The sequence below is a fragment of the Capra hircus genome, chromosome 21 (genome assembly GCF_001704415.2).
Source record: "Capra hircus breed San Clemente chromosome 21, ASM170441v1, whole genome shotgun sequence".
In the NCBI taxonomy this organism is placed as follows: Eukaryota; Metazoa; Chordata; class Mammalia; order Artiodactyla; family Bovidae; genus Capra; species Capra hircus.
The window spans coordinates 28118042-28143679 of record NC_030828.1 but is presented as its reverse complement, the minus strand read 5'-3'; the positions used below and the strand labels follow the sequence as shown (position 1 = coordinate 28143679).

Below are 25638 nucleotides of genomic sequence, written 5' to 3'. Positions count from 1 at the left end.
CATTTGCTAAGTCCTGTCTGACTCTTTGCAACCCCATGAACTGCAGCACACCACGTTTTCCTGTCCTTCACTATCTCCCAGAGCTTGCTCAAACTCATGTCCATTGAGTTGGTGATGCCATCCAACCATCTCGTCCTCTTATGCCCCCTTCTCCTCCTGCCCTCAATCTTTCCCAGCATCAGGGTCTTTTCTGACTGGATGAAATTTAAGTTTTCTCTGTAGTGCCCTTTTCCTTAGAAAATATTCCACTGAGAATTCCATCAAAGTACTTTGGACAAGTCACTGAAAACCATTCTTTTCTTTGTATGGTTAAGGCACCAAATTAATCTATATATTCTCACCCCAGTTGGTTTTCAGTTTTTACAGATGCCTTTTTTCTTCTTGATTTCATTTTTTAAAAATATATAAAACATTTTTGTTTCCAAAGTCAAACCACAGTATAGAGTCTGCCTAGAAAAGTCTCGTGTTACTAGTGTTACCTCCCTCCTCTGAAGGCAGGTCTTTTCATTTGTTCTTAGTTTTCCTTCCAGTGTTTCTTTTGCAAATATATTTCCTTTTAGAAATTATGTTAAATAGAAAAAAACTTACATCTTTTTCAGTGAAGTTCCACTAGCTTTTCTATATTTTTTGGTTATTATTTGTTTTAAAAGACTAGTATTATAAAGGTTTTATCATACCTACCTGTGTCAAGTGTAAAAGAACAATCCAAACATTCTTTGGCAGATGACACTGTTTAGCTTCTTTTAAGAAATATATCTCTCTCTTCAATGAGTTTGGTACATTTGGGAAACAGACTGCAAACTAAAGTGAAATAGAAAGATTTCTTCTAATTTCCATTTGTTGTCTGAGGCTGAGAAAATATCTCACAGAAGTTATTTTACAAAGATGAGTCTGAGAAAAAAAGTTCCTTGAATTAAACCATGATGAAAAATAATATGAAATAGAATATATATGTGTGTGTTTATATATACCTGAATATCTTTGCTGTACAGCAGAAACTAACACAATACTGTAAATTAACTATGTAAAGTGAAAGTCACTCAGTCATGTCCCCAACTCTTTGCAACCCCATGGGCTGTGCAGTCCATGAAATTCTCCAGGCCACAGTACTGGAGTGGGTAGCTGTTCCCTTCTCCAGGGAATCTTCCCAACCCAGGGATTGAACCCAGGTATCCCTCATTGCAGGCAGATTCTTTACCTTCTGAGCCAGCAGGGAAGCCCTGGTGTGTAGTTGAAGTCAACTATACTTCAATTTAAAAAAAATAGCAAGATGAGAAAGACATTTTTAAAAAACTTACTAAGAACCATGAAACTCCAGGTGTACCCTGTGTATTGTCCTCTGTCAACTTAATTCATTCTCTGCCTCCTTCATAGTCATGCTCATAGACTTGAACTTGAGAAATTCTAGAGCCTCAAAATTAACATGGCCAAAATTGTGTTCATAAGATTTGGAAAGAAGGAGGCTTTGCAAAATTAGGAGAATATCAGAGAAATTAGAGTTGAAGTTGGTAGAACTTGATGCACTTTTGTTAGTAATGTTAGAAAATTATTATTTGCTTTTAACACATATACCAGAGTTATATAAAATGTTGACATTGGGGCAACTTGGATGAAGGGTATAAGGGAATACTTTGTACCATCTTTCCAGCTCTTCTATAAAGCTAAAATTGTTCCAAAGGAAATTTTATTTCACACACACAGACACACACTTACACTTACATACACAGACAGTAAACTAAAAAGACTTAGAATGCATGAAATACAAAGGGATCCTTAGAGAACTTCAACAAAGTGGTAAGAGAAGCAACCCAACAGACAAAAAGGATTAAATGAAATGCATGCCAAGTAATATACCATTTTTGTTTACCACACAGGTGAAATGTATAAGGTTAATATCAAGTGTTCATATGGGTGAGGGAGACAGGATAGGGTGACCTAGTACCCTTGGTTGGCAAGTTGACAGTATCAGTTTAAAATTTTTATTTTAACTAGGTGTGTGCATGTGTGTGCTCAGTCGTGTCCAACTCTTTGCGACCCCATGGACTGTAGCCCACCAGGCCCCTCCTTCCATGGGATTTCCCAGGCATGAATACTTGAGTGAGTTGTCATTCCCTTCTCTAGAGGATCTTCCCTGCCCGGGGATCAAACCTGGGTCTCTGCATTGCAAGTGGATTCTTTACCCTCTAAGCCACTGGTGAAACCCTAGATACACTATGGTACATCCATACTGTGAAATGCTAGACAGCCATTTAAAAATCATGAGGTAGATTTTTATTGTTTGACATCATCTCCAAGACAAAAATATTAAGTGAAAAACTAAACTGTAAGATAGTAAATGTAGACTATCATTTGTTTAAAGAAAACAGGCATTGCTGTATATCTACATGTTTCTCTCTTTCTCTTTTTCCATGTATATGCATACATAAATACGCAGAAAGCAATCTGGTATATACTCTCTAGTTAGATTTAATACTGTTATTCCTGGGTAGTGGGAATGGGCAGTGTGGGCTAGCTGAACTTTGAACATCTGTCTATAACTCAAGTCTTTTACATAATTGATCACAGAGACACAGGAGTGGGGCGGGGTAGGGAACGTCTCAGGCAGCTTGTCGTGAACAGAGAGAACGCTGTCTAGCAGGGGTCGACTCTGAGCTCCTTGTGTCCCTGTGGGGTCCAGTGCAGAGTGAAAATGTGGAATCCTTTGCTCAAAATACAGGACAAAGTATCATCAAAGGTGCATATGATTTATCATGTATCTTTGTATTGGGCAGGTTTTAGATGCAGAGATCAGAATTCATATGAGGACTTAGCTGAATTACACACTTGATATGTCAGGGCTTGTTCCTGGAGTTGTCTCTCAAGCCAGTAGAAGAGACCAGCCTCGGCCAAGTCAGGACGGTTGAGGAGAGAGAGGACCCCACTCCTCACTCACAGGCACAGGGAGCACCCCTGGGCCTGGGGACAATCACAACCAGGACAGACCCTCAAGGACCCTGGGGGTCCCATTTGTCTGCTGGGCCTACCAGAACCTCCTCCTCATCAAACGCCTGACTGAAACAGCCGGGCTGGGCACAGAGTCTAGGGGAGCCAAGCTGCCACGTCCACAGTAGACAGCAGCCAGCAAGGATCCTTAAATCTCCAGGCTGGGAAGCCCGGGTACCTGAGTAGCGGCTGATCAAGAGGCTCCCCTCCTACCAAGGTAAGCGATGGCTTTGCTTACCCAGGATGCTGTGATACCAGCACTTGCCTATCCCGGTCAGGCAGGGAGGCACAGACTGCCTGGGAAGCCGTCCCCAGAGGCTGCAGGAGCCAGGGCCAGTGTGAGCTGAGGCCCCGGGTCTCCAGTGTGCCTTGCGTTGTCCAACCTTCAGTTACTAAACACAAATCCAAATTGAAAATTGTTCAGAGTCAGAGCATTAAACCCAGGTGCAGGGCCCTCCCAGCGCTGGGTTGTATAGCTGCAGTGCTGGCACACCTAGGAAGGTAGCCTGGGTGGGTCAGCGGGTTTTTTTTTTTAAGATGGGAGACACTAGGGGAAGCATGAATTCTGAGAGGTAGAGTCCTTTAGCTGAGGGAGGACAAAGGTGATGGCGGAAGAACTGATAGGGCCAGCCCCCCAGATGGGATTCCTAACCCAGCGGGAGGGAGCCAGGAGAAAAGCAGGTGTCAGAGTGTGTGTGTGCGTGCGCGCGCGCGCGCACGCACACACACGCATGCTCAGGCATGTCCAACTCTTTGAGACCCCATGGACTGTAGCTCACCAGGAGTTGGTTGTCATACCCTCCTCCAGGGGATCTTCCCAACCCAGGAATCGAACCCAGGTCTCCTGCACTGTAGGCAAAGTCTTTACCATCTGAGCCACCAGGGAAACCCAAGAATACTGGAGTGGGTTGCCATTTCCTTCTCAGGGGATCTTCCCTACCCAGGGATTGAACCCACATCTCTTGTGTCTCCTGCATTGGGCGGCAGGGTCTTTACCACACTGTCTCCTGGGAAGCCCGAGGTTAGGGTCGGTGTGTCATATTTGGCAGGAAGATAAGAGAGTTTCCATTCCTCTGTTTCTGTTTTCTTTGTGAAATATGTGCTTGGGCTGGGAGGGGCCGGGGTGGGAGTGGTGGTTCAGTGATCATGATCACTGGGAGAGTGTAGAAGGCGGGGAACTGAACTGTGGAGAGGAGACTGTAGTCATGGGCTCCATGGGATTATGGAGTGTACAGTAGGCTTGGCTGTGTGACATTCAGGAGCCTAAAGAGAGAGACCCTGCCGTGTCCTGCTCAGAGAAAGTACGGCCCCACTCTTTCTTAGGAGGAGCTCTTCCTAGGAAGGATTGTCGTTTATTCTGAATTGAATTTTAAAAGTCCTCTTTTTAGTGTTTCTATGTCCTTTTAAAAAATGAAATATTGGTGATATCACGTAATGTTCTTTTGGTATTTTTGTTTTACTGTGGCAAAATCTATATAAAACTTACAATTTTAACCATCTTTAAGTGTACAGTTCATGTTTATTTTTAAATGTCTTCACTTTGCAAAATAAAGTAAGATTAAAAATTGGTCATCCTATATTGTACCCCAAAGTGGTTTTGTGTGTGTGTGGGTGTGAAATTTTACTGGTCTGTGAAATGTAGAAACGCTATGAGCCTCACAAAGCATTTCTCTGTTTAAGTGTTACACAACACTTATTGGTGGAGGAAAACTCTGAAGCAATTTTTAGAGTTTTTAAGATACCCTGTAAGAATGAGAGTGGAATTATTTATTTTATATTGCTCTTCTGATGCTCTGAAAAAGTTCTCCTAATTCTAGTATTTTGTGTATATATCCTCTTTTGTGACATCATCAAGACTGTCTCCTTTTCTTCCGCAGTGCTATAATATTTCCCTTTTGTATTTCATGTGTAAACTCACCGCTCATACTATAACACGTAACAGTTTTCTAAGGATATTTTTGGTAAGAGAAACATAAATACACTTATATAAAATGTGGGTATGGGTATAGTTGTTCACTTGGTCAAAGCCGTTTTAATAAATGGTTCTAAAAGATTAATAAAGATTTTGTACACAGTTTTTTTTTTTTTTTTTCACTCTGAGCCACAGACACCAAAAATCCCACAGGAAGTTGTCTTTGTAAGTGTTGTGCTTTTTTAGTTTCCTATTCAGTTTGCATTAGATGACCAGAAATAGTCTGTGCAGTCAAAAGAGATTCTTGGTTAAAGCTTATTGTAATTCTGAAGGAGACTCTGAAATTTGCTTGTATTTCTTCTCAAGTAGTTGATCCAGAGGAGCTATAACAAGATCCATACATAGACATTAAAGTTGTGGTATTATGTGAAATTTTTTTTTTTAATGTTCAGTGGATAAACTTCATTGTTAAAGGGGCAACTATCTGAAATTAGGCTTTATGGTTTCCACTTCTTATCAAAGCATTTTCTAAGAAATAAACTGTAGGAGTGGAGATAGGTTTTAAATTGACAACTAGGTTTTACCTTTATTTTTACAAATGACAAAAACTTTCTCTTCGTTCTTTAGAGAATTGGAGATGCATTTAAAAAAGTTGTACAGCTTAATTTGGATATTATAAATACCACTAGAAAAAAATTTTAAAGCATACAATTATTGAACTGTTTTTATTAATGTAATTTTTAAAGCATAGTATTCTCAAGCTTAAATTTCTTGCTTAACTTCATTATTTTTAAAACCATGGCAAAAATAAAACTAAAATAAACTAAAACTGTCATCAGATATATTAGATCTTTGACATATCATTATGTAATCTAGCATTTCACAGGTACAGTAGGCCTGGTGAAAAGTGACAATTGAGGAAAGAGGAAAGGTCTCTGCGTTTGTTTTAAACATTTCCAGGTTTAGGTCTGTTAAAAGGAATGGTATCTGGTTCTGGGCAGGTCATGCTGACTGCACATCTTATTAAATGGGTAGATTAATAAAGATAACGTGGAAGGTTTTTCCACAGTCATCTTTGAAAATAAATAACGCCACATTGAAAAAAATATAAGAAAATTTTCATTACAGTTCTGAAGTGAATAAAACAAAAGTCACATCCAACATGACTTTAAAACAAAAGTGACTGTAATAATTTCTGTGGGGGGAGGGCAGGGTGAAGAAGATAAAAGAGAAAGGATTTGATTTGCAGAACACTTTTAGTTCCAGAAAAGCGGGAGACCTGGGTTTGATCCCTGGGTTGGGAAGATCCCCTGGAGAAGGGAACGGTTACCCACTCCAGTATTCTGGCCTGGAGAATTCCATGTACTGTATAGTCCATGGGGTCGCAGAGTCGGACACGGCTGAACAACTTTCACTTTAGTTCCGTAGCTTCAGGTTGCAAAATGTATAGTATTTTAGTTTGAAATTTTAATTCACTTTTGTGTATGATAGGCAGGTATTTCTTGGTTAAGTTAGATTTTCCCAACAGTTGAATTCTAAAGAGGAAACTATCGTTTCTGGTTTTTTCCATTTCTTATGTACCTTTTGCTGCACTGTACTAGGTTCTTTAGGTTACCATTTGAGAGCTTCACGTTTTACAGAGTGCAGAACAACGAGGGCGGGAGAGGTTTCTGAAATACTCCTAGGTGTCTAGCGAGGCCGTCTGCACTGCGGGCCGGTCCCCTGGACACTGGACCCGACATCCTGGCGGCTCTGCCCAGCGCGACCCCGTCCCCTTGCCACTGAGAATCCCAGCATTTTTGATGCCAAAAATATGCGTTTAGGATCCCTGTCTACATGGGCTGTTGAAGGTGGTGCTGGATCTCTATCAAGGCCTCGTGTGGGTGGGCCCTCGGGTGCCCATGACCCCGTGACCAGTGTTCGCGGGGCAGTCGGTCCGTCCACTACGACAGCCTGGCAGCACTTCCCAGCGAGGCTCAGGCAGGCGGGCAGCGGGGGTCGTGGCCTGGGGCATCTCTCTCCAAGTCTCAAAGGCTGGGTATGGGGGTGCTCGCTCCTCGGGGGCGCTTTCCGCCGGGCCGTGCAGCGAACAAACAGGAAACTCCGTCTCCAAGTTACTTCGGAAACTGGGCTTTTCCTTCCGCGACAGGGGTCGCATCCGGACAGGAAGCGGACCGGCCGCTCGCCCCGCGCCCTCGTGGCCCCGCCCCTCCTGCTACGGCCCCGCCTCCGTCGATCGCACCGCCCCAGCCCCCACCCGTAGGCCGGGCATGCTCAGTGGGCCGGGCCGGGCCGGGCCGGCAGGTTTGCGTGGTCGTCCGCGGTTGCCGGCGCCGGCTCAGCCCGCCGACGCCACGTCCCGTTGCTGCGGCTTGTTCCCGGAAAGTTACGTGCTAAAGCGTCCCCCGAAGAGCCGGCGGGCGGACTGCGGGCGGCGGAGGCCCCGAGGCGGCCGAGCGGCGTGCCGACGTGCCCGCGGCTTGGCTGCGGGCGTAGCGCTGGGAAGGAGGCGCCGGCCGGGCGCACCCCGCGGGGAGCCCCGGGCGGGGCGGGCGCGGCGCGGACTTTTGTCCGAGTTCAGTCCCCTCCCTGTGGGCTGGGCCTCTCCGGCGCCCCAGCCCCCGCCCGCTCGCTCCCGGGAGATGTTTATCTGGGCCGCGGCGTGAGGAGCCGGCGGCTGGCGGCGCGGAGTCTCGGGTCCGAGAATCGTTGCGCGGCGCGGGAGAGACAAGATGTCCGCCAGGGCCGCGGCCGCCAAGGTGAGCACCGCGGGGAGCGTCCGCTGGGGGCCCTTCTCCCTGTGCCCGCGGGCTGCCGGGCGGGCCGTGGAGGGGGCGGGCGGCGGGGCCGGGGCCGGCCGGGGCCCGGGCAGGTGCACTGCTGCGGCGTCGCTGCCCGGTCCCGGCTCCAGCTCCGGCCCCGGCCCACGGCAGGAGGGAGAAGGGCGGGCGGGGACGCGCAACAGGTCCCGCCGGGAAGCGGGGCGCGGCGGGCGGGCCGGGGCTACCCCGGCGGCTGCAGTCTTTGCGGGAGTGGCTGGTCCCTGGCGAAACCGTGTGGTTTCGGTCTGATGTCACTGTCGCTGGTATGCGCGCGCCCGCGACACGGCTTTGGGACGGCACTCAGCCCCTGTGGAGTAGGTAGGATCTTTTCGCTGTTTTATTTATTTAAGGTGACATTGGAAAAACTAACTTCCTAACACTTTTTAAGAGTTCAGTTCCGAGTTACACTTTGAAAAATACCGCACAATGCCCTTAAAAATGGATAGTGAACTTTTTAAAATAAAAATTGACAAAGACCTGTGGGTTCGTTAAAAAACTAACGTTTTCCTATCAGTTTTTTCATATGCTTTGAAGTACCGTGCCATTTTCTCAGTGCTTTCAAGCCAGTTTGTATGTTACATGAAAAAGCTGAAGTTCCTAAAAATCAGTTAATAGTCTCCTCTCCTTTTGTACAACTTAATCATTTCCACCGTAAACGGTTGCGGGGATACAGAAATACGAAGAGGAAAAATCTCTCTTAAAAATCAATTTATTACTTTAAGTAGTATCGGGTGCTTAAGCGGGTGCTGGTTTCATGTTTTTACTTGTTTTTTTTTTTTCCTTTACTGTTTGAGATGTTTATTCATAGCATCTTGGACCAGGCATAATTAGGCCCTAAAGTTTCTGAACTCAAGACTGTTTTTTGGCTGAAAGTTAGCGGTTACGTTTATCAGTGAGTAAATTCTTGTAAGGAATTTAGTGTTCTCTCTTTAAGAAAACTTTTATGTGTACCTTTATTGCTCTACATAGATAAAGACCAATCTAAAGGTAAAACTTGATCTAAAGATTTAGAATAAAAGGCAAATTTTCGCATGATTTTTAAAATAGTCTTACACTGTTTACTTTCCTGGGACTTCTTAACGGGGAGGAGAGGCTTTGTTTCCATATTATAGAGAATGTCACTGTGTTCCTGTAGTGTGCTCTCTGGCACTTCATATCCAAAAAGGATATTTCTCTTACGGAGAGAAATAAGTTTTCAGTGGATTGCCATAGGAAAATGATGCTTTAGAAAGAGTCATACTTTTCCTCATGAATTATGGTGTTGAGATTTTATGGCATATTAACAAGTATCACTAGTTAAACATTACATTTTGGTGACGTTTGCATTTTTAAATATTTGAGTAGAATGTCAGTTGAAAGCTTATTTTTCTAAAATGCTGTGTTTTGGGACCACTGTTAAATCTTATATAGAGAAAGGCCATAAAAGTTGGGGGAAATGAAATAATACTCAACCAACCAAGTCACATTTAATTTTCTAAGATGATTAAAATGCTTAATAAGAACCAGGCTGTGTATGTGCTCAGTAGTTTACATGTGATATTTTTGTTTCCCCCACTTCTGTTTAAAAAAAAAAATATGAATTTGCAGCTTGCTTTTCTTGCTTTTAGCATAATAATTTGTAGAACTCTAAGTCAGTATCTTTGATTCTATATTGTTTGTAATGATTGGATATTTTTCCATTCCATGAATAGGCTGCAGGTGGTTACTGATACACATTTAACTTGTTTCCAGGATTTTGTAATAAATAGCCTTATATTTTTCTGCATGTGTGTAGTATTACTGTGTGTCTCGTTAAAAATGGAATTTCTGGATCAAAGGGTATGTATGTGCATTTAAAATTCTGATACATACCACTAATTCTTTCTCCAAAAAGGTTGTACCTAGGAAAAATACAGCAATTGTTGGTAACTTAACTTTAAAGGACATAAAACTTAAGTAAGTGAGATGAGAAAATATAGTCTCTGAATGGGGAGGATATCATAGAAAATGTCACATTTCCTAGAGTTGGTATATAAATGTTAATACAATTCCAAATAAAATTCCAGTGTGGTATTCTAGAAAACTTAATGTGTTGATGAGAAAGTTTATCTGATAAAATAAATGGATAATAACTGTGAAAGTTCAGAAAAAGAAACCTTATTAGAAAATCTAATAAATTCAGAGTAATTTGAAGCAGTCTTTTAATTCAGGAGTAGACATTGAAATCGAAAAGTCCAGAAACATCTGTGTGTTTACAAGTTTTTTTAGTGATTATGGTCATCAGCATTTAATGTGTGTTAGCTATTGTTCTAAGTGCTTAATATGAATTAACTGATTTAATTCTCATAGTATCCCTATGAAATGAGCACTGCTGTTATCCCCGGTTTATGGATGCGGAAATTGAAACAGATAGGTAACTTCCCCAAGTTCACCTAGCCTACAGGAAGGGAAATTGAGACTGTGATAGAAATAACGTTGTAGATTTCTGGAGAAAGGATGCATTAGTATAGGGTGCTGGGACTGTTGACTATCCTTTGAAAATGCATATGTTGTCTCTGCCCTTAGGCCATCCCCCTCCAAAAAAAAAAAAACATCCCTTTGAAAAATATGCAGAGAAGGTAAATCATAAAACACTAGAAGAAAGTGTAGGAGGCTTAAAAAAAGTCCTCAGTGGAAAAGGCTTCTCTCTGTATATTAACTTCAGTAATAAAGGAAAAGTTTTAATCTGTGGTATATATCTTAATTTGCAAACAGAATCAACAGTGTACCTGATGCAAATGATTCAAAAGTTGAAACCAGGAATTTGAGGGTAGTTCTGTCTCACCAAGGAATTGTTTAATTTTGTGAGAAAATGACAGAAACAGTTAGAGACATTTCCATTGGTTGAATCATGGAGAGTCTGAAGGAAGTTTAGCGGCTTGTGGACTCAAGCTGTTCATGCCAGAGGAAACAATAAAATGTAGCATTGTTCTGTTACAGATTTTGCTGCGTAAAAGTTTCCATTTTGTCTCAGAATTTTTTTCCCACTGATTATTTCTGAAATTTTAGTGTACTTTAGTATGGAAATTATTTACGCCATTTAGTAGGAATTGATTTATTGTATCCTTAATAGCTGATCCCTTGAAAGTTAAAAACTGTAGAATATAGCTAAATGAACAAAAATAATTACAAAATTACTCCCTGTAGATAGGAAATGTCTTGAGTGGCTGTTACGACATAGTTTTAGTTTTGGTACTTTGTGATTGGTGTGTATTTGCTTCGGGGAAGCACGTAGCTTTATGAAAATTCACTTGATTGTGTCTGTCAGTGTTTATTGAGCTTCACTGTGGTAATATTTTTCTGTACCTGTCAAGTTTGTATAATACTTTTTAAAATTTTTCTGTATTTGAAAGATAATTGCTTTATAAGATTTTCTTTTCTTTTTTAATCAAACATCAACATGAATCAGCCATAGGTATACATATGTCCTGTTTTTAACTAGAAATGTTTTTATAGTATTTAAGGGAAAGATGTTTAATTTTCTATGTTAGTGTGTTTAACATTGTAGACCCTTATGGTTAGAATTGTCCTTTATATCCTTGGTTGATAATCCCTGACCACATTTACAGCTCTCCAGTTCATTTTAGGACAGTTCCATTAGATAGGTGCTTTTCAGATTGCACAGTGCTGGCCCCACCCCAAAATTGTTCAGTAGCAGAAATTGCTCTGTGCTATTAGGAAAGACCCTTTTTTCTTTTGTTTCCTTTTTAAGAATGGTGATGATTTCATTTTAGGGACTTGAAAACTTTTATTTTGTATTTAAGAAAGACCGATGCTGTGTTTTGGTGACTGTCAGTAAGTGACAGAAGTCAGCCATCCACACCTACAAGTCATGCGGTTAAGACCCATCTGCAGTTGTCAAAAGCTGTGGGCTAGTAGATGGAGTCCCGTTTCCTGTTTGGTTTGAAGGAAAAAGATTACAGTAGTTTCACCTCTTTTCTTTTTTTCAATCCTGTTAACAATGTGCTGGCTCTGACTTTTACTTGCTCTTTAATCTTTTTTCTGTTAGAGACCAAATGTAAACTCAGTGTCATTCTAAGAATAGAACTGAGTATAAACAAGACAGCACTATGCTGCTAAGGAAAATGTCATTAAAAATAATAATTTTGGTGAAAAATTTGCCAATGTATATCCTATTTATTGATGGAGCTCTGACATGATAATAATTCAATCTAATGAAAGACCAGGAGTCTGACTGTAAATCTTAAGTGTGGTGCCACTGGTCTCTGGATTCCTAGCCACCACTCACTGCAGGCCCTGTGCGGTCACCCACTCAACATCCAACACTTACCGAGCCTCCTGGGGCTGGAGACTAGCTGTGGGACGAGCAGAGTTCTTTTTTTTATTACTAGAGTTTTTGATCAAATGTTAAGATTAAAAGATAGTTTCTAGTATGATGTTTCTGAAATATTTGATTTGAACTTGCTTTGCATCTTTGAATTTTGGAAGGTAGTCTTGAAAAATCTCTTTAGCTTAACTTTTAAATCTTGTAGAAAGAGACATTAGAACAGTTCACCAAGTTTTGAATCTAAGATGGGCCTGTTTCAGTACAGTATTTCTAATACAAGTCAGCAATAAAAACAAGCCTTTTGCTATTGGTGACCTAGAGTACTTCCTAATTTATTTATTGCAGACAAGAGTGGGTTCAAGTTGCTCCTTGATGGGCTAGCCAGGTGCTTGATTTCCATGCCTTCTCAAACAGATCCTTAGTAATAAGATGGGAAGCCTGATGGGCTGCCATCTATGGGGTCGCACAGAGTTGGACATGACTGAAGAGACTTAGCAGCAGCAGCAGTGACTACAAGGGTAGGGAATTTCATTTTATATCCTAGAAGTGGATGAAAATAGTGACTCAGAGCAGTGTTTTAACATGATAAAACCAATGTTGCCAAAATTTGTACTATAAAATACCATTTGAGATTTAATGTGTTAAATACTGAATCTCAGAAAGCCCTGTATCAGAAGACAGGTTTTCATTTGTGTGTAGGTGCATTTGGGTATATGATAGAACACCCTAACTCACTTGTGCTGGTAGCATGCTGGGAAATGAGTTGATTGATGAGTGGTCTCACTCATTCTAGTTTATCATGCCCAGAGGGAGCTGAAGACTGGAATGAATATTACTTGGATACTAGTTAGGAACATAAGATTAGCGTATATCTGGTTTAGTTTAAAATTGTTTTTTTGATTATCTGAAATATTTTTTGTTTTTTAAAATAGTGTGCATCCCAAAGAGTGAAAGTTCATTCTATTTCTTGGCTGTTTTACGAATTTTCACTCTTTTCAAATTGTCATTAGTAATCTTTTGAATTTGTGCACAGTTTTGATAAGTGAATTAAACTTAATTTATGATTGCTCTCTCAATTCAGTTCAATTCAGTTGCTCAGTCATGTCTGACTCTTTGCGACCCCGTGAACCGCAGCACGCCAGGCCTCGCTGTCCATCACCAACTGCCAGAGTCCACTCAAACCTATGTCCATTGAGTCGGTGATGCCATCCAACCATCTCATCCTCTGTCGTCCCCTTCTCTTCCTTCCCTCAATCCCTCCCAGCATCAGGGTCTTTTTAGATGAGTCAGCTCTTCGCATCAGGTGGCCAAAGTATTGGAGTTTCAGCTTCAGCATCAGTCCTTCCAATGAACACCCAGGACTGATCTCCTTCAGGATGGACTGGTTGGATCTCCTTGCAGTCGAAGGGATTCTCAAGAGTCTTCTCCAATTCAGTACATAATGCTAAAATTTAGGAGGCCCTCAGTAATGACGTTCTTTTTTGTTAGTTCAGTGAGCATTCGTTGAGCACAGTTTGTTTTGGATCCCTGTCCTCTAAAGGCTTATAATTTCTAGTTGGTCTATATTGTCATAATCAGTTGTGAATTATGTCATTTTTAAGATCAAAAGAATTTTGCATTTTTCTCTCTAAACACACTTGAGGTGTTACTGATAAAATAGCGTAGCTCTCTGGTGTGCTTTTTTGGTTGGGGAAGATCATGAAGTCCTATCTAGAGCCTGGACTTGGTGTAACACAAGAGCTTTTGCATTTTCTTTTGTTAACTTAAAAAAATTTCAGTTCACTCTAGATACATTCGTGTATATATTGTATGCATGCATTTGGTGAAAGTCTGAATAGGACAAAAAGGTTAAGAATTACAAAGCAATTCTAATTTATTTATGTGTTGAATATACTGAAATGGAAAATGGACAGTAAGCTGTCTGTCACTGTTATGTTTAGGGTCTAGCCAGCTCTTAACAGTTTGGAGTTTTGAAACTGTTTTCTATATTCAGCAGGTATTCTCTGCTAGCCTAGTGTGTACCAGGCACTGTTGTAGGTGGTAGAAGTAGAGCAGCGAACACATTACTGTGCTGTACTTACGGGCCGTTTTAATGCTGTAAATGATGGTGGGCACTGGCGTCCCCAGCAGGCCATTTCTGTCATAACCTGCTTTCTCCAGATATCACAAGAATCTTCCATAGTACTTAACTTTCTAGTTTTCCTTTATAATTTTACCACTTACACATTCTGTAAACACTGTGGTTTTGCCTGTGAACTTTATACAGACAGAATCTTCCGGTGTGGATTCTGTTGTGTATGGCTTCTCTTGCTCAGTGTGGTGTCTGTTAGTTGATGGGTGTTGAGGGTGACTAGTTCATTAGCTTTCTTTGTAGTTGTGGATGAAATTCGTAGTGTTCCTTTTTAGGGAGGACTTACTGCCAGATCAGCTTCTGGAAAAAGTAGTTTGAATTAGACTTCTGTGGGATTTTGGAGAAAAATGTGTACTTTACTGAAGGGCAAGAATTAGATAAGTATATTGGCTAGGCACGGTATACTTGCCTGTACTTTGGCTAGGACACAAAAAGTATGTGAAAAATAAGCTGCTTTTGGTGTTCACAGGATGTTACTTTGAAAAGTCAGTTTTAATTTTGAGGGCATTTTATGACTGAGGTCTTAAAATCCATTGAAGTGTATTTTTGTAAGTATCCGTTCACCTGACGCTGATTAGACCAGTAAAAGCCCTGATGGGGAGAAATATGTGCTTTGGCAAAAACAAGTAAACACAAGTGTACTTTTCGAAGTATAATCATAGGAAGTCTTTCCCAGTGGTGTCATGTAAAGGAACTTTGGAAGATTTATATGTTGTTTTTCTTTTTCAAATAGTGATACATGTAGGGATATTTAATTAAACATATACCAACCCATATTTTGATAGTGTATTTCCTGTATAGTCAGAAGACAGTGGCCATGGCAAGCAGCTTTACATTCTAGGCATAAATATGAGAAATGTGTATTAATAATAAATAAAAGCCTCCTAATACTGAGTGCTGTTTCCATGACAATACTGAGCTAGCTGTTTTATGTGCATTGTCTCATCTGATCTTAGCAATTGTTGTAGGCACTCCTAGGACCTCTGTTTTATAGGTGAGGAGTCTGAGGTTAACTTTACTGCTCTGGCTAATGGCATACTTGATTCTAGGCTTTGTAATTCACACATGCACGTGCTTTTATGTTCCTGTGTTGTAAGGAGTGTCAGGGAGAGGAGGAGGGAATGGTGTTAGGTGCATCGTGACTCACAGGAGTCGGACCAGAGGGTGGAAGAGAGGGTGCAGTGTGGTCAGACAGCAGGAGCTGCTCTGAGGGAAGGGTGTTTGCGCAACCCCAGCAGATTGTTGCTGGCCTGGAGGAAGGCAGGCCCATGTCTGGCTTTTCAGGATAGGTCGGAAACCCAGATTTTATGTAAATTACTTTGACTTACGTGTTGCCAGCTGACTTCATTTTTTTTTTTAAATACTTTTTTATTGTGAAACTTAATATCTAGTAAAAGCACAGAAAGCACGTGTACATTAGTGAATTACCACAAAATGAACGCCCATGTAAACACCACCCAGGTCAGGGCATAGAACATTGCGGGCTCCTCACTTCCTCGCCCCTACCTGACAGCATCCCTACCTGGCAGCATTATCCTGCCGACAGAGCTGCTGTCCTGACCCTAAAACCCCTGTGTTAGGCTCTTCCTGGCAACTGCATTCTTTCCCCAAGACAGGCACTGTTGTAAATTTATGTTTTAAAGATTCGTGTGTTGTGGCATTATGAATTCATTCATCTTCACATCTGTTTAATATTCTATTGTGTGACTGAACTACAGTTTATTTTACTGTTGATGGACATTTGGGGTATTTTCTAATTTGGACTATTAAGAATAATGCTCCCATGAACACTTGCATAGCTCTCTTGGTGAACATGTGCACGTATTTCTCTAATATGTATTTAGGGATGGAATTGCTCCTGGATTGTTTAGTGTGTCTTCAATTTTAGTAGACAGTGTCTTTTCTAGAGAGATTATACCGGTTTATACTCATCACCATCAGTGAATGAGACTTTTGCATTTTCACAAAGACTTGGTATTATCAGACACTTTTAGTCCTTCTGGCTGGTCTTTAGTAAATCTCACTGAAGTTTTCATTTTCTTTTTATTTTTTTGACTAGATGAAGTGGAGCAACTTTTCATGTTAATGGCCTGTTTGAGTCTTTTGCCTATTTTTCTTCTTACTGACTTGCTTCGTTTTTTATGTTTGGATAAAAGCTAGTTGATTATATTTGTTGAAGGTGTTTTTTCCCATATGGTGGTTCTCTTGATGGTCTTTTGATGAAGCACTTAATTTGCATGTGGTCCGAGTGTCGAGGCACAGAGAGAGACCAGCAGGGGACCAGAGAGGGATCTGTCTCCAGACCACACCTGCGCAGAGAGAGGTCAGGCAGTGTAAGAACTGAGAAGGTTGTTGTTGAATAACCTTGTGTGTTTGTCTCTGTATCCTGAGTTCAGGCTCTGGAATCTGCATCTTGAGTCCGCCAGTTAACACTGTGTTCTCCTCTCATAGGGGAGAACAGCGTGGTCCCAGTGCGCACAGTCAGGGTGCTGGACACTCCACTTAGTGCCTGAAACAGGGGCACTATCCAGTTAGATGGCATTCTCAGTGGAGCCCGACTTAATAGCAGGAAAGAGGCGTATGGGAATTACGATATTTCTGTGTGTGCACTCACACGAACATCTACTTATTCTGTCTATTCATGTGTGTATGTACTTGTTTATTTAATATGGGATGGAGGTTGGTTGAGCCCCAGACCTGTAAGATGTGCTGCGGTTCCAGAGGAAGTTCCTGAGTTGCTTTCGAAAATGTTTTTTACGATAACGCTGAGGAAGAGTTGCAGTCTTTATTCTGATGAATTAGGGATTAGAGATGAAGGACTATCCCTACTTCAGTGCGCCCAGTCCAGTTGGATTACCTGTCCAGCATGGTGAATGACCAATTAGCAAATTCCTTTTCACCTGAGCACCTCGTATCTCTCCATTTGTTCCATGTGTATTGTCTACCATTTACATCCCACTCCTCTAACACATAGACATAGACACATGTGAACACGTGATGGGGCTTCCCAGATGGCGCTAGTGGTAAAAGAACCCATCTGGCAATACAGGAAACCTCAGAGATGCAGGTTTGATCCCTGGGTCGGGAAGATCACCTGGAGGAGGCATGGCCACCCACTTTAATGTTCTGATCTGGAGAATCCCCATGGACAGAGAAGACTGGTGGGGTACAGTCCATGGGGTCACTTGGCCCGCGCGCACACACAGTATATACACGCACATACAAGATATATGACACCTCTTCTCCCTTCGTTGTTCTGTCCACTTGCTAGGTCGTATCCAACTCCCTGCTACCCCATGGACTGCAGTGCTCCAGACTGTCCTTCACTGTCTCCCAGAATTTGCTCAGATTTTTGTCCATTGAGTAGGTGATGCCATCCAACCACCTCATTCTGTCACCCCTTCTCCTTTTGCCATCAGTCTTTCCCAACATCAGGGTCTTTTCCATTGACTCTTTTTAAAATGGCCCCAGTACATGTGCTCCTCCTAAAACTCCTCTGCATCTTAATTGCCTTTACAAGTAAAGACCAAACTTCATAATAAAATCAGTACACTCCTACAGGGCTATTTGGCCCCTGCCTACTCCTCGAGCCTCACCTTGCACCTCCCCTACCCTGCCACCTTGGGCTCCGTTCTCAACCTGTACTGTCCTTTTGAGCAGGTACTGAACTGCTGCCTGTTTGTCTGTAGTTCTCTCATGGCTCTCATTCTTTCCTTTATGGTTTTTAAGCCTGTGATAATAGTTGTGACATTTCTTAATCATTCGATTCTCCCATTAGACTTTAAGCTCCATGAGAACAAAGGTCACCTTGATGTGTCTCGTTATCACCGAGCTTAACACAGTGTCGAGCATGTAATAAACGTAGATATTGTAAAAGTATAATGCGGAAAGTGCTTTTGTACCCTAGGGCTATTGCACATACTGTTTTCTCCACCTGGAAGGAACGAGGGTCCCTCGTTCACCCAGCATTAGTGCCAGTTCTTTCTTCTTTAAACAACTGATTATCAGCTTATTAAATAAGCCCATTTCAGCATCTGCAGTGACTTCATCCCTGACTCCTGGTCCAGTCCTGGTGGAGGTGGTCTACTTAATTATGTCTCAGAAGGACCTGCTGGTCTGAGTCTCTGGGAGCCTCTTCTGCAAGCCACCCCACATCTTAGGACCTTCGCCACCAGGTTTCCTTGTAGCTATTCTCAGGGTCTTGGTATGCACCCAAACCGGTCCTTCCAGTTTGAGGTGCTTTTCCTTTGTGTGTCTGGTCAGGTCAGTGTTGAGGCTGCTGAAGATAATTGTGATTCGATGAACTGCCACTCCTAGTCTGGCAGGTTCTTCTGCATTTTAAAAAGCGAGGTCAAAGCTAGGCTTCCAGGCCACCTGGTTCCTCTGGGTGTGGCCTCGGCTGGGAGTGGCTGTTTCTCTGCTGGAGTAGCCAGATCTCTGCTGCCTCTGTGACCGTCTTCCTCACAGAGCCCTGGCCCTGCTCTTCTCCACGAGAGCCTTGCTCTGAGCCCGGAAAACACCCTGTGTTCCCCCTGTCCTGTCCTGCACAACAGTGTGTTACCTCCTTGTCTGCTGCCTATTTGATTAGAATCTGATGCTGCTTCTAGACCAGGGTCACCGTTTTCTCTCTGGTGCTCATTACTACTCATAGACCAGGTTACATTTAGCCAAGAAACTCGCAGAAGTCACTGGTGCGTCTCCAGAACGGGTGACAGCTGCTGGAGGAGCCAGCCCGCTGAAGCGTGGCTTACCTGCTTGGCATCTTGTCGCAGGATTCTTGGTCAGGCCTTTCCTAGTTTCAGTAATTAACTTCTAGTCCCCTCAATTACCCCTCACCACATTTTTTTTAAGTGGAAAAATTTCAAGACCATACAAACTAAATGAGTATAATGAATCCCCACACTAGCATCACAGGCCTAGTTGTCAGTTATGGCCATCTTGTTCCATCTATACTTCTACCCATTGTATCGTCTCTCCTCCATTATTTCAAAGCAAATACCAGACTTTTCTTTTCATCTCCTAATACTTAAATTTGTTCACTTGCTAAGTCCTGTCTGACTCTTTGCAGCCCCATCGACTGCAGCACACCAGGCTTCCCTGTCCTTCACTATCTCCTGGAGTTTGCTCATACTCGTGTCCATTGAGTTGATGATGCCATCCAACCATCTCATCCTGCCCTCGCCTTCTCCTCCTGCCCTCAGTCTTTCCCAGCATCAGGATCTTTTCCAGTGAGTCAGCTCTCGCATCAGGTGGCCAAAGCATTGAGTATGTATCTCTAAAAGATAACTCTTTCTGTTTAAAGATAGTTTTTTTTTTAATTATTATTTTTGACTGCACTGGGTCTTCATTACTGTGCGCACAGGCTTTCTCTCGTGGCAGTGGGCAGGCCACTCTCTGGTCTCGGTGTGCGGGGTTCTCATTGTGGTAGCTTCTCATCACAGAGCACAGGCTCTAGGGCGAGTGGGCTTTAGTAGTTGTAGCACTCAGGCTCAGTAGTTGTAATGTATGGGCTTAGTTGCCCTGAGGCATGTGGGATCTTCCTAGACCAAGGACTGTGTCCCTCACATTGCAGGGGATTTCCTATCCACTGTACCACCAGGGAACTCCCAAGAACCCTTTAAAAAAAAATAACTTATATTTGTTACCACACTTAAAGAATAACTTCTGAATGAGAAAAATCCACCATTTAGTCAGTGTGCAGTTTTTTTGTCTGAAGTATCAATTTCCTCTTGAAACATATTTTTAAAAAATCCAGATCCAAGTAAACACCTCCCATTGTGGTTGGTGTGTCTCCTGTCTCTAAACTGTAAGACTGCCCCATCTGGCTCTGTTCTGCCCGCCTGTGGTGCAGTCTTACTGGTGAGGAACAGAATTGTTTGTCCTGTAGGATTTCTGGGTCTGCATTTTCCCTGTGGTAGTTACCATCAATTCTTCTGGCACTCAGCCTTCTTTGTGGTCCAACTCTCAACAGCAGTACATAATTACTGGAAAAATCATAGCTTTGACTATACAGACTACACCTTTGTCAGCAAAATGATGTTTCTGCTTCTTAATACCCTGTCTAGGTTTGTCATAGCTTTTCTTTCAAGGAACTAGCGTCTTTTAATTTCATGGCTGCAGGCACCATCCACAGTGATTTGGGATCCCAGGAGAATAAAATCTGTCACTGCTTCTACTTTTTTCCTTTCTGTTTGCCTTGAAGTGATTGGACTGGATGCCATGATCTTAGTTTTTTGAAGTTGAGTTTTTAAGGCAGCTTTTTTCACTGTCCTCTTTCACCCTCATCAGGAGGCTCTTTAGTTTCTCTTCTTTCTATCACTAGAATGGTATCATCTACATATCTGAGGTTGTTGGTATTTCTTCCGGTGACATTGATTTCAGCTTGTGATTCTTGGTGTTATTTTAATTTGCATTTCTCTAATTATGACTGAGTTTGAATATCTTTTCAAACCTTAATATCCTTTTTGTGAAATATCTTTTTCCCATTTTTAATTGAATTTTTGTTGTTCTCCTTGCAGTTTTGGATTTCTTTATATATTAGATATACTGGCTCATACTGGCTCTCACACTTGAGATACTGGCTCTCACACTTGGAAGTGTGAGAAGCTACCACACTTGGAAGTGTGAGAAGCTACCACACTTCCAAGTATGAGAGCCAGTGGCTCTAATATATAAAGAAATCCAAAACTGCAGGGAGAAGAACAAAAGTTCAGTTAAAAAATGGGAAAAAGATATTTCACAAAAAGGATGTTAAGGTTTGAAACAATGTTCAGACTCAGTCATAATTAAAGAAATGAAAGTATTCTTGTTTCTATTTTGGTCAGGCATACTTTAAAAATTTTTTGTGTACTTAAATTTATTTTATGTCCCTTACGTATTGAATTATTTTTGAAAGCCTTTGCCTACACCATCATTAAAGAGGAATCCACTCAAGTTTTCTTCTAGTATGTCTCTCATTTCATTTTTTACATTTATATCTCTAAATTCATTGGAAGGTTATTCTTGTGCTTTGTGAAAAAAATATATGTTTTGTGCTTTGTGAAAAAAATATATGTTTTTTCCAAGTGACAGCCCAGATGTTCTGGCAGTGTTTATTAAAAAACATCTCTATCTCAGTGAGTTGAGACATTACCTTTTTCACATACTGATTTTCCATTTATTGGAAGGTAGCTCAGGTGGCTACCAGGTGGCTCAGATGGTAAAGCATCTGCCTGCAATGTGGAAGACGGGTTTGATCCCTGAGTCAGGAAGGTCCTCTGGAGAAGGAAATGGCAACCCACTCTAGTACTCTTGCCTGGAAATTTCTATGGATGGAGGAGCCTGGTAGGCTGTAGTCCATGGGGCTGCAGAGTCGAACACGACTGAGCGACTTCACTTTCTGTTTAAGAATTTTTCCATTATTCCACTGGTCTATTTACTCATGCCTCAGTGTTACACCATTAACCGTGGATGCGCCCTATGGTGAGTCTTACTTCAGAGGCCATAACTTGATAGGGATAGTTTCCACCAGTAGCTTTTTTTCTGCAGTGTTTTTTTAAACCCGTTATTAAACTTAAATGGAAACATGTTCTTATGTGTGGCTTCTTTTGTCCAGTATTGAGCAGCGTTTATCCATATTTACTTATGTGTATTAATCGCTCAGTTGTGTGTGACTCTTGTAACCCCGTGTACTTTAGCCCGCCAGGCTCCTCTGTCCATGGGATTCTCCAGGCAAGAATACTGGGGTGGGTAGCCATGTCCTTCTCCAGGGGATCTTCCCAGCCCAGGGATAAAACCCGGGTCTCCTTCATTCACCGTCCAAGCCACCAGGGATTGTGCAGGTTGAATTTATTCGTTTCATGGCTGTACTATTCCATTGACTGAACGTTGCATCATTGGTGGGCATCTAGATTATTGTAGATTGTTTCTGGTTTTTGACTGTTAAAAATAGTGCTTTTGTGACATACTTATACATAAATTCTTGTGCATATATGGACATGTTTTTATTGATTGATCATCCAACATGCTTAGTTTTGCCAGTTTCCCAAAGCCGTGGTACCAGTTTGCATTTCCACCAGTGCTGAGTTCTGATTAGAGTGTTCATTACTGTTGTTTTTTTTCTTTTTAAGCTTCTTGTGTGGTTGTGTAGTAGCATTTAGTTGTGTTTTCAATTTGTATTACCCTGTTGAGTAAGGGAGTAAAGCACTTTTTCCATGTGTTTACTGACCATTTTGATGTCCTCTTGTTTGAAGTGCTCCGCTCAAGCCCCCAGTCCATCTTCTCTGTTAGGTGCTCTGTCTTTGTTGATAGAATTCTTTCGTGTTTTCTGGATGTGAATACTATATATATATACACATACACACACACACGTATGTATGTGTGTGTGTGTATGTATATATATTAGATATATGCAGATTATTTTTCTACATTTAAAACTTGGCTTATTAAGCTCTTATATTTGAAACAAGCTTAGCGAAGCAGGAGAAAAAGGCACTATGCCTTTAAGAGCCCCAACTGGCTATAGCTAAAAAGTAATAGAGATTTGCCCTGGAAATAGGAGCATAAGGTTATAAAAAGATTGTAAGCAGTGGATGAAGCATTTACTGGAATGGAAGTCCGGCTTGATGAAGGAGTTTCTTGATGGCAGGATGTTTCTGATAGGGGACCACTGACACAGAAGAGAAGGCCCAGAGGCTCCATAAGCTGCAGTCTGAGGTAAAATAAAACTTCCCAGGTTGCTTTAAAAGCCCAGTTTTCTGTGAAAACAAATATGCTGCTTCTCTGTTGTGTATGGAAGAAGTCGTAAGCTACCCAGTGGCTGTCATTCTGACCCGTGCATTTACTTCTTCTCCCTGAACCTGATCTGTTGCTGCTTCCACCTTAGTTTTAGTGAGATGTCTGGCCCAGGGGAGTGAGCCTGCATGAGGCTCAGCAGCTGAGACCTTACCTCAGACACTGTGATTTGTGTAGTTTGAGGATTGAGGTGAAGTAAGGAGGCTGATTTTAAAGACGTGACCTTTTAAAGAAATGTGGAGTGTATACATTTGTACATATTTCCTATTTATCATTAAGTGCTTTGTTAGAAAAGCAGCATGGTTTTTCATACATTTTATTATTTAGAAATTGAAAAGATTTTTTGAAATCTTTCTTTTTGAAAATCAAATAGTGGTTTAGTGAGGAGAATGAATAATAAGAAACTCCACAAAACTTATTAATTACCCATTCAGGTTCCTTCAGTGAGTTGATTATTTTCTTTATTTTATCATCTAAAGGAAGAATGATTTTGGTTTTGTTAGGAATTTGGTGAATTTGCCTATATATGATAGTTCAGAATGTGACTTCTTAGATGTTCTGCTCAAAGCAGATGTAATCAAGATGACATTTTTTGGTACCAGCAATCTTCAGCTCCTTAACTCTTGTCATTATCATTCCTCTTTCCTCTTTTTTTTGGCTCTGTGAAGATAATATAACTACAGTGGTTTATAACTTCATGTTTCAAGTGTTTAGCTGCAGATTCTTTTGCATTATAGGTTACTATGAGCCATTGCAGATCCTGCTATTGCAGTTCCCTGTACTATACAGTAGGTCCTTGTTTGTTTTATATATAATGGTATGTCTCTTTTAATCCCTGTATATATGCCCAAGAGTGGGGTTGCAGGATCATGTGGTAGCTCTGTTTTTTAGGGTGATGTATGTTTGTTAAATTTTTATTAGCGTATAATTGCTTTACAATGTGTTACTTTCTGTTGTATAGCACAGTGACTCAGCTAGACAGACACATATATCCCTTTTTTGGATTTCCTTCCCATTTAAGTCACCACAGAGCATTGAGTAGAGTTCCCTGTGCTATATAATGGGTTCTCATTAGTTATCTACTTTATATCAATCTACATAGTATCAATAGTGTATCTATGTCAGTCCTAATCCCCCAGTTCATCCCACCCCCATCCCCCTTTGCTGTGCATAGGTTTGTTTTCTATATCTTTGTTTCTATTTCTGCTTTGTGAGTAAATTAATTCGGATCATTTTTCTAGATTGGGCATATAAGTCATACTATATGATATTTGTTTTTCTCTGACCTCACTGTTTGACAGTCTGGGTTTATGCAAATATCTCCCTCTCACAACTATTGTTTGTAGATTTTTTTGATGATGGCCATTCTAACAGGTGTGAGGTGATACCTCATTGTAGTTTTGATTTGCATTTCTCTAACAATTAGTGAGGTAGAGCATCTTTTCATGTGTCTGTTGCCCATCTGTATGTCTTTGGAGAAATGCCTGTTTAGGTCTTCTGCCTGTTTTTTGATTAGATTTTTTTTTTTTTTAAATATTGAGTTGCATGAGTTGTTTGTATGTTTTAGAAATTAAGCCCTTGTACATTCTTTCTCAGTTTGTAAGTTGTCTCTCTTTGTTTAAGGAAAAACTTTAAAATTTTGAGTTAATGTTAGAGAAAAGTTGTAAAAATACTAGAGTTGTATCTTTCATTCTACTCACCCTACATTTCCCATAACTGTAACTGGAGAACATCTATCAAGGGTAAGAAGTTTACATCAATCCAATAATAACTAAATGACAGACCGCATTTGAACTTTATTAGTTCATTCTTTTTCTCTTCCAGGATTCCACTTTGCGTTTAGTTTTTACTTCTTTTTGATGTCTTTGAATCTGTAACAGATCCTCAGTTTTCCCTCAGTTAATGACTTTTTGGAAAGAACTGATTATTTTTTAGACTGCCCTTTAGTTTGGTTTTGCTTCCCTGGTAACTCAGTTGGTAAAGAATCCCCCTGCAGTGCAGGAGACCCTGGTTCTATTCCTGGGTTGGGAAGATTCCCCTGGAGAGGGGATAGGCTACTCACTCCAGTATTCTTGGGCTTCCCTAGTGGCTCAGCTGGTAAAGAAGCCCTCTACAATGTGGGAGACCTGGGTTCAATCCCAGATTGGGAAGATCCCCTGGAGAAGGGAAATGGCTACCCTCTCCAGTATTCTGGCCTGGAGAATTCCTTAGGCTGTGTAGTGCACGGGGTCACAAAGAGTTGGACACAACTGAGCGACTTTCATGTTCTTAGGTTTCTGTTGTGTTTTCATCACTGGGATGAGACGGTGCATTTTTGGCAAGAATAGTATAAAATGCTTGATATCATGTTGTACACCATGCCAAGGAGTTCATAATGTGATATATCTTACTGTTGATAATGTTTACTTTGGTTACGATGATGTTCTCTCCTGGAAAGCTATTATATTTCTAATTTATAAATATTTTGGAGGAGAGGGTTTGAGGCTGTGCTAGTCGTGTTAATCCTCAAGCACTCACCCACCAGTTTTATCCTCTCTGGGTGATCTTCATCTGCAGCAATTGGTGGAGTTTGCTTAAAGGTAATTCTCTAGCCCCCTTTCCTTCCACATTTTTTTTTCTTTCTTTCTTTCTTTTTTTTTTCACATTTGTTAATTGAAGTTCCACTGTTAACAAAGAGCTGTCCCTTTCCCATTTTCATATTTGATTACATCAT

The 25638-nt window shown here is 41.4% G+C and overlaps 1 protein-coding gene across 5 annotated transcripts in view; it reads left to right on the top strand.

Moving 5' to 3' along the window:
- The window catches only part of TJP1 (tight junction protein 1), a 112781-nt gene continuing 94286 nt past the window's right edge, over positions 7144-25638 (top strand). For all 5 annotated transcript variants that reach the window (XM_018066118.1, XM_018066117.1, XM_018066116.1 and 2 more), the window contains exon 1: positions 7144-7653. In XM_018066118.1, coding sequence (XP_017921607.1) covers positions 7627-7653 — 27 coding nt within the window. In that variant the 5' untranslated portion in view covers positions 7144-7626. The remainder of the gene's footprint in view (positions 7654-25638) is intronic.